Source organism: Xyrauchen texanus, chromosome 14 (assembly GCF_025860055.1).
Source record: "Xyrauchen texanus isolate HMW12.3.18 chromosome 14, RBS_HiC_50CHRs, whole genome shotgun sequence".
NCBI classification, from domain to species: domain Eukaryota; kingdom Metazoa; phylum Chordata; class Actinopteri; order Cypriniformes; family Catostomidae; genus Xyrauchen; species Xyrauchen texanus.
In genome coordinates this window covers 12,096,698-12,109,702 of record NC_068289.1, presented here as the reverse complement: position 1 = coordinate 12,109,702, position 13,005 = coordinate 12,096,698, and the positions used below count along the sequence as shown (strand labels likewise).

At 37.2% G+C, this 13,005-nt stretch overlaps 1 protein-coding gene across 1 annotated transcript in view; it reads right to left on the bottom strand.

The window, feature by feature from the left end:
• The window catches only part of LOC127655253 (cholecystokinin receptor-like), a 40,705-nt gene extending 28,537 nt beyond the window's left edge, over positions 1 to 12,168 (bottom strand). The window contains exon 1 of the mRNA XM_052142940.1: positions 12,033 to 12,168. Coding sequence (XP_051998900.1) covers positions 12,033 to 12,168 — 136 coding nt within the window. The remainder of the gene's footprint in view (positions 1 to 12,032) is intronic.
• Positions 12,169 to 13,005: the final 837 nt, after the last annotated feature.

Genomic DNA, 13,005 nt, shown 5'->3' with positions numbered 1-13,005 from the left:
GAGCTTACTGATCAGAGAAGTTGTGACATGATTGTTTTTTACAGTCTGATATAAAAAATAAAATAAACAATAATGTTTTTTAATTGTTTTAGATTTGGAGAGGACAAAAAAGCAGATTTACACCAGATTTAACAACAGATACACATCTTAAGATAAAAAGCAATAGGAGAAAATGAAAGCATAAATACATCTAAATGTTCTCTGATAATTTTGTTTGGGTTAAGAGCCAATTTGACCAGTGCAATATTCATCACATTCAGATCACACTGTGCATTCAAGAAGGCTAAACAGAATTTTGAAACTGTAAATTAGCTTTATTTTATGTAGATACTTAAAATAAATACCATTGTTAATTCTTGGTGGAAGAAAACTATAGCCTACACATTACGAAAAACCCTTTCTGACAGTACAATTGAGCCTTACTCTTTGGGCCCCATTACAAGCATTGACAAAAAGACATTTTTTGGCTTAGTACAAAGTATTCCAGCAGCTTTCCACCACAGCTTCTGCCGAAAGCAGTCAATGTGTGCCAGCATGAGCAGAGAGGATTATGGGATGTGAACAGTCATATCCTGTTTGTGGCTTAGTCAGGCTAAAGCAATCAATCGAGGCCACCTTTGACTAGAGCAGAGGGTTCCGTGTCTGCTCCATTAGTGATTGCCTGTAACCATAAGTCTTAAAGGATTAGATTTGCCAAAATGCTGCTCAAATCCTCAAAAATGTAATCTATGAGAGATGTGGTCCACATGAGTGGCTCAACTAAAATCGATGTAATCTTTCAGTTTCTCTGTTGTTGTTAAAAATAATGCTCCTGTGTTTATAAAAGTGTGTATCCATGTGGCACTTGTTTCTGTGGGAAGCACTGGCATACTGTATATGTGGGAGAAGCATGAACACAACTGCTTGCTTGCTTGGATTGATTAAATTGTTGTCATAGAAGCGGGTTTCACTGTCCTTGGGAAATATTTAGAAGTTAAGTGTTTGGTAACTCTGGCATTATTTGTTGGCTTGGGGGGAGGGATTGACTACATTTAGGGTAAAAAAAAGGACTATCTTAACAGAATGTGTCATCATAGCTGTTAATTGGTAGAATTCTCAGTGATCTCAGTGATTTCAACAGTGGCATGATTGTTGTTGCAAGACGAGCTTGTCTGAGTATTTCTGTAACTGCTGATCTCCAGGGATTTTCACATACAACAATCTCTAGAATTTACTCTAATAAAAAAACATCCAGTGAGCAGCAGTTCTGCGGACGGAAAAGCCTTGTTGATGAGAGATGTCAACTGAGAATGGCCAGACTGGTTTCACTTGACAGAAAGGCTACGGTAACTCACTTGACAGAAAGGCTAAGATAACTACTCTGTACTACTCTGTAGTGAGCAGAATCGCATCTCAGAATGAAGAGGATGAAGAGGATGGGCAGAAGACCATGTCTGGCACTTTATTAGTACCATAATAAAATACTCAGTGATTGTAAATCAAAACAAGCTGTGCAAGTTCTGGGTGAGTTTATTCAAATTTATAGCAATTCGTACAAACAGTGTGCATTTACATTTTCATGAATTCAGATTGACACTGAAATATTCATCAACATATTGAGAGCGTCTAAACTGTTACAAGCGAACTGCTACAGGTGAGTTTCAAGGAATAGTTCACCCAAAAATGAAAATGATCTCAGCATTTACTCACCCTAATGCCATCCCGGAAGAGTATGACTTTCTTTCTTTAGCAGAACACATCTGAAGATTTTTAGAAGAATATCTCAGCTCTTATGGTCCATACAATGCAAGTAAATAGGTGCCAACATTTTTATTAAGTCCAAAAATCACATAAGTCAGCATAAATGTAATCCATGTGACTCCAGTGGTTAAATCCATTACTTCAGAAGTTATATGATTGGTTGAGCGAGAAACAGATCAATATTTAAGTCCATTTTTACTATAAATTCTCTTCCCTGCTCAGTCAATCTCACTTTAACTTTCACATTCTTCTTCTTGTGTTTTTGGTGATTCATATTCTTCATGCATGCACCCCCTACTGGGCAGGAATTGACTTAAATATTGATCTGTATCTCATCCACACCTATCATATCGCTTATGAAGTTATGGAATTAACCACTCGGGTCTTATGGATTACTTTTAACCTGCCTTTATGTGCTTTTTTGAGAATCAACATTTTAGCTACCATTCACTTGAATTGTGTGGACCTACAGAACAGAAATATTCTCATAAAAATCTTAATTTGTGTTCTGCAGAAGAAAGAAAGTCATACACATCTGGGATGGCATGATGGTGATTAAATAATGAGAGAATTTTCATTTCATTTGGGTAAACTATTCCTTTAAAATTCAGACACAAATCCATAGTGGGACTCTCATTTATCAGGAAATGATGAAGAAATCTTTTTAAATGACAAATAATTTTTTATCTAAAAATGAAATCCAGATTAAATCCAGACTAAGTAAAGTTATATTCACTCTATGAATGGCTGAATTTAATTATCATCCAACCTTAGTATGAAATATAAGTGAAAAACTGTGCATGTTATAGTGTAACATATAAACAAGACCCTGAGGTACTTGAACTCCTTCACTTGGGGAAATACCTCCTTCCCTACCTGGCGTACGCACTCCATCACTTTCCTGATGAGAACCATGGCCTCAGATTTAGAGGTGCTAATCCTCATCCCAGCCGCTTCACACTCGACTGCCAAGCGATCGAGTGAGAGGTCAAAGTTCATCAGGTAAATTAATGGACTACTTTTTGCCATAGACATAATAAATACATAGACGCCCTATTGGCCACTTTGGAACGTTGCTGCGATACGTCAACGTGTCCGCCATTTTGCGGAGAGCAAGACTGCGCTGTAATCAAATGCAAGTAAACGGGTGAGTTGCGGTTTTTCTGGATAAAAACAAAAATAACGTTTACATTTATCAACCGATTTCAGTGGTTCGTACATGGTGTAAAGAGTACTTGTCATAAAAGTCGGTTTTAAGAAAATATTTAGATTTTCAGGAAATTTGCTTTATAATATAAAATATAAGATAAAACTATACTATAAATCATGTCAACTCATGTCTCAACTTTCACAGCTCGCAAGCAAGCTATTTTAGTCTGACTAACTCCGGTGGCCAACTAACGTTATTATTACTAATTATATAACGACCAAATACAACCAAAAACAAATGTTCAGTCTTACTTGTGAAAAGTAATTCCCCGAGACCTGTTTTCAATAGTGCGGCGATTTGTACAGCCCCAAGCAGCACATGAGGAAGGCATTTTTCCTCAACTCCCGTTATGAGAGAAATGGGAACGTTGCCCTCCGCAATATGGCGGCCCGTTGACGTACGCTCCAGCGGCCAATAGGGCGTCTATGTATTTATTATGTCTATGCTTTTTGCGACCAGGTAAAATTGTTATCACATTGCTTCATTTTCCATGTCCATTTAAAATAATAGTAATAGTAAATGAAGGTACACAATGTTGGAAATTTGTATTTATTTAAATATATTTATGTTATGCTAATAGAGTGTCTTTTTCACTGTATTAAAGTTTGCATTCATAGTAACACTGTTGTGAACCCTATCCACCCCCCACCCCCACCCCTCGCAAAAAAAAATAAGTGTCCTCTTTTTCGAAAACCAGAATATGGTCACCCTAACTTTCAAAAGAGTTTACATTTTGCATTATGCCGTCAATATGTTTGTATTGCATGTTTCAGTGTATATCCAAATGAACAAAAATGTATGTGTGCTTGAACCACACTTAACATGCAAATACTAATGAGATCTACACTGTAAAAATCCAACTTCAATTTGTTGAAAAAAGTGAGTTTACTGAAAACAATTAATAATGTAAACTTGTATGCTAAAAGTTTGAAGTACTTGCAACCTATCTTTTAAGTTGGACCAACTATTTGGTCTCTTGGTGGGGCTGATACATGATCTCATGTCAAAACATGGATCTGCTTGAAAAGAATGTTTTATATACTTTCCAAGAATATGGAACCATATGGACAGCAATACTTCAAAATGCTTAAAAAAAGTTTATTAAACTTAATAATCATTGATATTTTGAGTTATCTGAACATATTTTATTGAGATCATGGAACTTAAATGTAAATGACTTATATTTTTACTGTGAAGACACTGCTCATCCAGAGTTCTCTTTTTCCCAAATTGCCGGAACAGCTATGGAAATTGGCACCAGTGGTCAAGCTAGCTTAGACCGACCACCCACAAGGACCAAACAAACAGACTGAAGCAAAGTAGAAGCAAAACAATATAAATCAGAAATGCACAATAGTGAATGTGAAAACAACTCAGTTGGGGGGAAGAGTAAAAGATTTAGGGAGAAAGAGACAACAAATTTGATCACTGAGAACAAAACACTTGTTCCTTCTCCTCTTATCAATTGACATGTTGCAAATGGACTTGTCTAATAGAATCCAATTACTCTTTCCTCTGTGAGGTTCTTCCAGTGGATAAATATTTCACCATGCAATCTTGGCATCTATGACAGCTGTTTGTTTTAGGATGATATCTCTTCACGCCCTTTCTTGCACAGCTGTCAACATTTACAAGTCACGTTACAAAAACCATCATAACCAAGACACCCTGCAATGTAAACTGACAAATAACTCAGCTGCAAAGGAGGGACTGAAAATCAAATATTTGAGTGTAGATTATTGATTATCTCTTTAACAATCCATTCTCATATGTAACATGTTGGTCATGCTGGATCGCTCAGGGGTGTGTACACGGTGATGTCTATCATGCAAAGCATTATCCAAAATGAGCTCTTAGATATACAGATCGTTAAATCTGATGGATAATGTTTAAATGTGATCTGAATATTTGTTCCAATTCCAGGGGATTAACTAAAGTTCATGTCATTAAATGCCTTGGCTCTGTGTCCCGTAAACAAAACACAGCTAGGATTTCTCATTATTCTTAGTTGATTTTCCATTTCCATTGCCTCCAGAACCACACATGCAGCTTCTGTTTCAGCTGTTAAAGTCCAAAATTCAGCAATTTTTTATTTCATCAATGCCTTTGGGCACATTATCAATTCATGAGTTCATTGTACTGGCTTAAGAATTCAGTTCATAATGGTCGAAACATCACTCACATTCCAACCAAAGAAGGAATGCATAAATAAATTAAAATCAAGAAGAATCAAGATATCATGAAAATTATTTGCATGAATTATAAATCTGAGACCAAATGTGAGCTCATAAATAATTTATATTTGTGTAAGTTGTGTTTTCCCACATATAGGCACATCGTTATACACACTCTGAATCATTGTTGAAACTGTGAGTTATGATTAGCATCAGCATTATCAAAGAAATGAGGAATTATGAGATGGATGTATGTCCTAATCATGGATTTTGGGAGAAAGTTTGTGTTTCAAAGAAAACCGTAGGTTCAAAATCCTTTCGGATTTCAATCAATATTCAACATGCAGAGAAGTAATCCATTCTGTTTCTTGTAAACCTTTCATAATCGATCTCCATAGACTGGGCAAGTTCTTGTGATTAAATGAAATAATGATCTGTGCACTAATTACAATCACCAGGGCAAAGCATGTAACAAAAAAAACATTTGCCGGTTGCTTGTTTGCCATGTATTTTGGTGAATATTGTTGTAGAGATCCACTTAAGGCTATGTGTATTTAATTAATAATGTAGTGGAGGGTTCTGGAATGGTTTAACTAGTTTAGAGAGTGCAGACTGTAGTGTAGGAATTAAGAATGTGCAGTTACCAACACATAAAGACAATAATACAAAGTCTGAGAATGCTTTAATACTGATGAGGGACACAATTATCGTAAGAACTCGTTCATACGAGATGTGTTCTTGCATTCAAAACAGCTAGACTGAGCACAACTGAATGGAACTGAAATCAGAGGTCTGAAGTGGAACTGCTGCTCACTGAAGTTTTTTCACACAACATAAAAACACAGAGCTCATGGTGTGAGATGCTAAAAAACAGCAAGCTGGGTCACAACGGTCAGAAATGTTTATTTAGTGGAAATATATAGACAAACATTTAAAAAAGCTCAGATGGATGCACGTTCTGTGTGAACGGCTCTAACTCGGCACGCGGAGTAACTACGGATACTGTTCACATGGCCTCTGACACTTTTGGCTATGTTCAGAATAGCGTACTATGATACTATTCATTCATTATATTGTATGAATACTGTAATACAGTACACAAATTGTATAATTTTTTATGTATACATGTAAATGCAATTGTGTTGAGTAAAACAGAAGTAAATACAACTGCGTTTTTTTGTTTGTTTGTTTGTTTCGTTTTTTTACTCTTTCGGTTCATTATTTGATCAGACAGCCAAAGGCAGTTTATTTCCAACATCATAACTGGATGCCAACATGATGAGGTTATGTGACAACAATGTACAGTAGTATGGTACTTTTCAAAATGTTATTCTTGGAATTATGTCTACCGTTTCACTTTCAATTCTTAAAGAATAGCATGCAGTATACAGTTGATAATGCTCAGTATTAAGTATTCAGATAGTAAAATAGTGCTTCATTTCTAACATAGCCGTCTCTTTATATTCTCATCTACTGTATATATCATAGTTAAACAGATAGTTCACCCAAAAATTAAAATTCTGTCATCATTTATGTCATTCACCCTCATGTTGTTCTAAATCTGTATGATGTTTTTCTTTCTTGGAACACAAAAAGAGACGTTTAGCAGAATGTCCAAGCTACTTTTTGACATACTGTACAAGCTGTGACCCATTCACTTGTACTCTATGGAAAAAACAACTTCAATTTGTTTTTCATTGTTTTTCAATCATTCTGCAAAAAATAACTAATTTTGCGTTCCACAGAGAATAAAAAGTAATTTGGGTTTTGAAAGACATAAGGGTGATGACAGAATGGGTGAACTTTTCATTTAATATTACTCTATTAAAATCCCTCTTATCCCTCTATACTGCAGTGCTCAGTTTAAAGTCATCAAGCTGTGTCCTTAGAGAAATTCATGGTTCCAGCAAATGGATGACCTCTCTATTCGATCCTCTCCCTCTGGACCTTTTCAGGACGTGTCTTTATAAAGATGCCCTTCCGCCCCTGTGTAGTTCCTGGATGTGGTAGAGCGCTCTCTGCTCCTGATGGCCACAGGCGCTGTCTCGTGTGTCTGGGCAGCGATCACACCGAGGCAGCGTTTTTGCAATTCAGTTTAGACTCAGTCTCAATGTTAGCGCGCCTCACCAACGACCGCGCACAGTCAGTGCTAAAATGCCTCTCTGCATTCAGGCCGGGCACGGCGGTCCCCTTAAAGTATTTCCAGAGGCTCCTAGTGCATATGGCGTCCTCCGCGGCGGTCGCGCCCTGGGGTTGATGGATAGGAGAACGCTTCAGCACTCGCTCCAGACTCGAGTCCCGAGACGAGCATGGCGCGTGGTGTTCATCAACCTCGCCTGCTGCCAAACTTTCAAACCCTGGACAGTCCTCTGCTTTCTACGGACAGGAGTCCCCAGACATGCAAATGCAAATTCTGTCTGCCAATTTCTCATTGGCCTTTTCTCATAGATCAGAGATGCAATAGGCTCTCAAGACAGACACCTAGTGTCGCTTCTTTAACACAACGTCTCGTTCCCTCCATCAGGGAACGGAGGTTACATCCGTAACCTAGACGTTTTGGCACATTGCGCCTGTATTTACCAGAACACTCATTAAAAAGCCTCAAAAGTTATTCTATGAGCAAAACACAACAAAGATCGGAACAGAATTCACCCCCATATGAAATCTGCCGCAATTAGACTACGATGTCTTAGGGAGCTTTGCAGGTGTTTGTGACCATACCTGTCCAAAGATGAGATTGCATCTCTGTGTAGAGCAGAAGTCGGTGTCTGTAAGAAGAAGCTGTTTTGATGAAAAGTGGATGAGCCCAAACAAGTTCAGCAGTCTCAGGTGAAGTTCTTATCCAACTAACAACGAAGTGCACTACAAATTACACTACATGGCCAAAGGTACGAAGACACACCTTTCTAAATAACAGGTTTGACCGGGCCTCTTAATTCTAGTGAAGACAAATGTCAATGCTATGTCATACAAGGAGATTCAAGAGAATTGTATGCTTTGTGGTAAGAGTTTGGAGAGGGTCCAGGTTTTTTCCAGCATGATCCATAGTGTGGTCCATAAAGAAATTATTTGTTGAGTCTTATGTGGAAGAAGTTGACTGGCCTGCACAAAGCCAAGACCTGAAACACAATGAACATCTTTGGGATGAATTGGAACGCCGACTGCAAGCCAGAGCCATCGCTCAACATGAATGATCAACAGACCCGTTTGGGCATGGTGTTTGGTGTCCACATACTTTGGTCATATAGTACATATAAACATTTAGAAAGTGTTCTGAAGTTCTTAAGAAAAAGCATCCGGAATAACAGAAATATTAAACTTCACTTTTCCAATTACCTCTAAGTGGCATTGGCATACTCTTTCCGTATACAAAAATCTTAAAAAAGGGAAACTATTGCATTGTGTACACAACATTTTCTGTTGTCAATTATAATAATTGGGGTCTAAAATTACTGGGTAGGAAATCTTCTTGCATTATGTATTTTACATGACAGCCAAAAGCACTGGTAATGTCATCATTTTGATTCTGATCACTTCCTGCTGTGCTGAAGGTTACCAAACACCACATTTGTCAATTAAGACCATTATTTTAATATTGCGGTTCAGGCACACAATATAATGCAATAATACAATTACAATGTCCTGTTCTTTTTTCTTCCTTTTTTTTTAAGGTGAAGTGTGTAATTTCTGTGCCTCTAACAGAATCCAATGTAAATCATGATTGCTTTGAAACAGGTTTCTCGAACACTCCACCCCATCTGTCATTGGCTGGTCAAACAGAACTCACATCATTGGTTGAGTTAATGTTATGTTGATACTGAATCAAACAGAAAAGCACCACAGAGCCATAGTGTTTACACATTTCTGGAAAAACAACCTACATATGGCTTACTTATAGTTGTCTCACTTTCTTCATATTACTGTAAGCTGAGATAGGAGAAAGTATTTCAACATAGAAAAAAAAGTGCCTGACATGGTTTTCAGGCACTTGGGCATGGGCGCATGGGCTGTTGTGGCCCATGCGCCTCAAGGTTCGATGAAATGTGCATTCTGAGATGCTATTCTGATCACTACAATTGTACAGAGTGGTTATCTGAGTTACTGTAGCCTTTCTGTCTGTTCAAACCAGTCTGGCCATTCTCCGTTGACCTCTCTCGTCAACAAGGTGTTTCTGTCCGCAGAACTGCTGCTCACTGATGTTTTTGTTTTTGTTTTTGGCACCATTATGAGTAAACTCTAGAGACTGTTGAGGGTGAAAATCCCAGGAGATCAGCAGTTTGCAGCAATGCTCAAACCAGCACATCTGGCACCAACAATCATGCTACAAAATCACTGAGATCATAATATTTCCCCATTCTGATGGTTGATGTGAAAATTAAATGAAGCTCCTGACCCTGTATATGCATGATTTTATGCACTGCACTGCTGCCACACAATGGGCTGATTAGAAAATTGCATGGAAAAGTAGGTGTACAGAGCTCACATCATTGTGTTAATATTGTTATGTTGAGAATGAAACAAACAGAAAAGCACCACAGAGCCACAGTGTTTACACTTTTCTGGAAAAACAACCTACATATGGCTTACTTATATTTGTCTCACTCTCTTCATATTACTGTAAGCTGAGATAGGAGAAAGTATTTCAACAAAGAAAGACAAATTGCACACTTCAGCTTTAAGAACAGTTAAGTGTGAAAGACTGATTGGCTGAGAGAGAGAGGTAATTTCTTCTACTTTGCTGATTGCTGATACACTATAAGCATCCAAGAGATATGAATGATGAGAAACGACAGGCAGTAAGTAAAGTGTAAGACAGGCTGTGAAACAGTAAATTATCTCATAATTGAATCCTAAATATGTACATTCGTGCCAATCATCGTCACATCAAGAACGCTCAAGGAAGTGTATTAATTATTAATAAAATGTTGCTATATTAAGCAAAAGCATGGCATTCTGCTTATGACTGTGTCCTTTCAAATTATCATAAAATGGAAAGCTTGGCTTTATTGCTGGGCTAATCTAAATGTTAAAAGGGCGCACGACTGCTGACCTCACAATGAGTGGACTCAATGGGGCTCTTACCAGAGATTGGGAGCAGCATTGTTTCATAGCAAGTGAAATACTCTCTTTTCAATTTAGAGTTAGTTTAGTTCATTTTAATGGTCCTGCAGTGTGACAAATTATTTTTAAAGCAAATATTCAATTTAGTCTCTAAATTAATAGAGTTCATAAAAGCTGCATGCATGATAATTATAAAATAATTAGCAAAATGCTGATTAAACCGTTTTAGATGGATTATAGCATGAGAAATACATGACACACCATAGGACATGAAATCTTTGCATATGTATTTCACGTGAACTACCCAAATGCACACGGATAGCAAGCTGGTACATGGTGCTTTGTATTTCATTTACTAATATATTCTAATAAAATAAAATGTGAGGTGTAAAAATTATTCTGTGATTAACTGATAAGTCTGAGAATAGCCATCTCAGAAAGTCATTACAGCACACTGCAGATTCTCATTATATAGTGTGACACATATTCAAAACAAAATTGGTGATTGAAGCATCTAAATCATCCTGGAAGTGTGGTTGTGATTGTGAATGTGCAAGCCATGCTAAAAAAGTCTGAATCTGTGTATTTGAAGTGCATTGTTGATGGAGCACTGTGTGATGGCAATAATGACAGAAGAGTGTTTGATGATCAGGGTCCATGCTAGATGCAAGTACAGAGAGCCCAAAAGGCTGATGATGGAGGAAATGGATGTGAAATATATGTGTGTTGTAGAACATTCTCTGATTAGGCTCTTCAGCGCTCTAAATTTAGGCTGCACCCAGAGCTATGCTGAATACTTCCACCAAGCCACCCAGCAAGACAGACAGAAACAGGAGAAATAGCTTGTTTTTACAGTACAAGTGAATGTTCTTACCTTAAGGAGCTATTTCTTCAATTACAAGCTATTTCCGTTGGTGTAACCCACAAGTCAGATGCATGCAGTCTAATTAAATAACCTTTTTTTTTTTTGAGTAAAACCAGTTCATTTTGATACTGAATTAGCCATGTAGCACATTTCACATCTTAACAAATCTACTTGTTTTTGATGTTGACATTTTAGTCACATTATTATTATTATTATTATTATTATTATTATTATTATTATTTTAAGCTATGAAATAATGTCTAGTGCAATTCGTCTAATAGGGTTGTAAAAAAATGTAATGACCTAATTCTATATTTATATACAGTATAGAAATTTAGCTCAACACCATTGCCTTTGAGCCACTGTGTTTATGGCTTAAAATGTTGCAAGTGACGGCTGGAGCTTGTCATGTAATGTCGGTCCCTGATCTAATAAACAGCCCAAATGCACTGGAAATGAAAATGCGTTTTGTCTTAGAAACATTTTGCCCGTGCATGCTCCAAATATTTTAGCTAATTCTAGTGCGAATATGGATTTCACTCGCTTTCATTCTTTTCTTTATAGCGTAGGCTATTTGAATGTTTATATATATATATATATATATATATATATATATATATATATATATATATATATATATATATATATATATACTGTAAAAAAATATTTACTCGCTTTAACTGTGATTATAAAAGTTCCTGAGGAGAAACATCGGGCTACATTTAGACTTGTGAAATTAATTTTATTTTATTCCATTGCGTCAGTTTTCCACATATGCGCTTTATTTGATCCTCTTGTCGCATCACCCGCTACATAAGTGTCAAAATCACCAACATCACCGTTGACAAATGAACATCTGAGGTGATGGTGGTAGAGGTGAATTTGCAGTGGCAAGTTGTCCTTTCCTCTACCCAAATATTTGACGAGTGATTTCAGATTCTAATCATTTTCAAGCAATATGTTTTGTGAGAAAGCTCCTCACCTTTGGGTCGCGGAGGTTCCTTCTTTGGAATCAGAAGCGCGTCTCCGCAGGTGCCGTTGGGAATCTCCAAACTCTCGTTCTGAAGCTGGAGACATGCCCAAATCCCAGATGTTTCATTAAACCTTTGTAAATCCATTGCGCATCTAGCCACAACGATTTTAGATTAAAAGTTCCACGCAAACATAAAAAGTACTACAAGTAAAATAGTAGTGCTTTAGGGATTTAAAAAGAATGAAATATAATGTAAATTAAAAAAAAAAAAAAAAAAACACATAAAAACTAATGATTAACAGGGAGAAATTGGATGAATCGATCCGCCAAGCTCTTATTGAAAGACACCGTTTTAGTCGTAGTTGAGTTGTTCAGTCGCAGTGTGTAGAAGGCACCGTTGCTCTGTGAGAAATGTGATGAAGCAATGACACTGTCTGCGTGCGTCTCTACACTTGGACTGTGGGTTTGTTGATAGCTGGGCTGGGAATTTTGGGAGTGAGTCTGTGGGTTTCAAGGGTTTGCGCATGGTAGAGAGGAGGAGGTCTGAATGGGAATGAGTGGAGGAGACTGAGGGTTGGGAGAATTGAAAGGTTATGAATGACGAAACAGTTGGAGTAAAGCAGCAATGCCATCTTGTGGACCGGGCATTCAATTAAATAGGTAGCCTTCCTTTTAAAAGGTAATTATATATAAGGCTTTTAGTCTTCATAAATTGTAATGTCACTACTGTGCCATCTCAACCTAAATTAATACATATTCCAATAGAAAGGGGGCATAGGTTAGTTGTCACACTTTTTACTCCAGTGAGTAATTTCGCAGGGTAGCCTTATTTTTCCAAATGACATACACTCACTGAGCACTTTATTAGGAACGCTATGGTCTTAATAAAGTGCCTGATGTGAACTTCTGCTGTTGTAGCCCATCTGCCTAAATGTTTGACGTGTTGCGCATTCTGAGATGCAATTCTGCTCTCTACAATTGT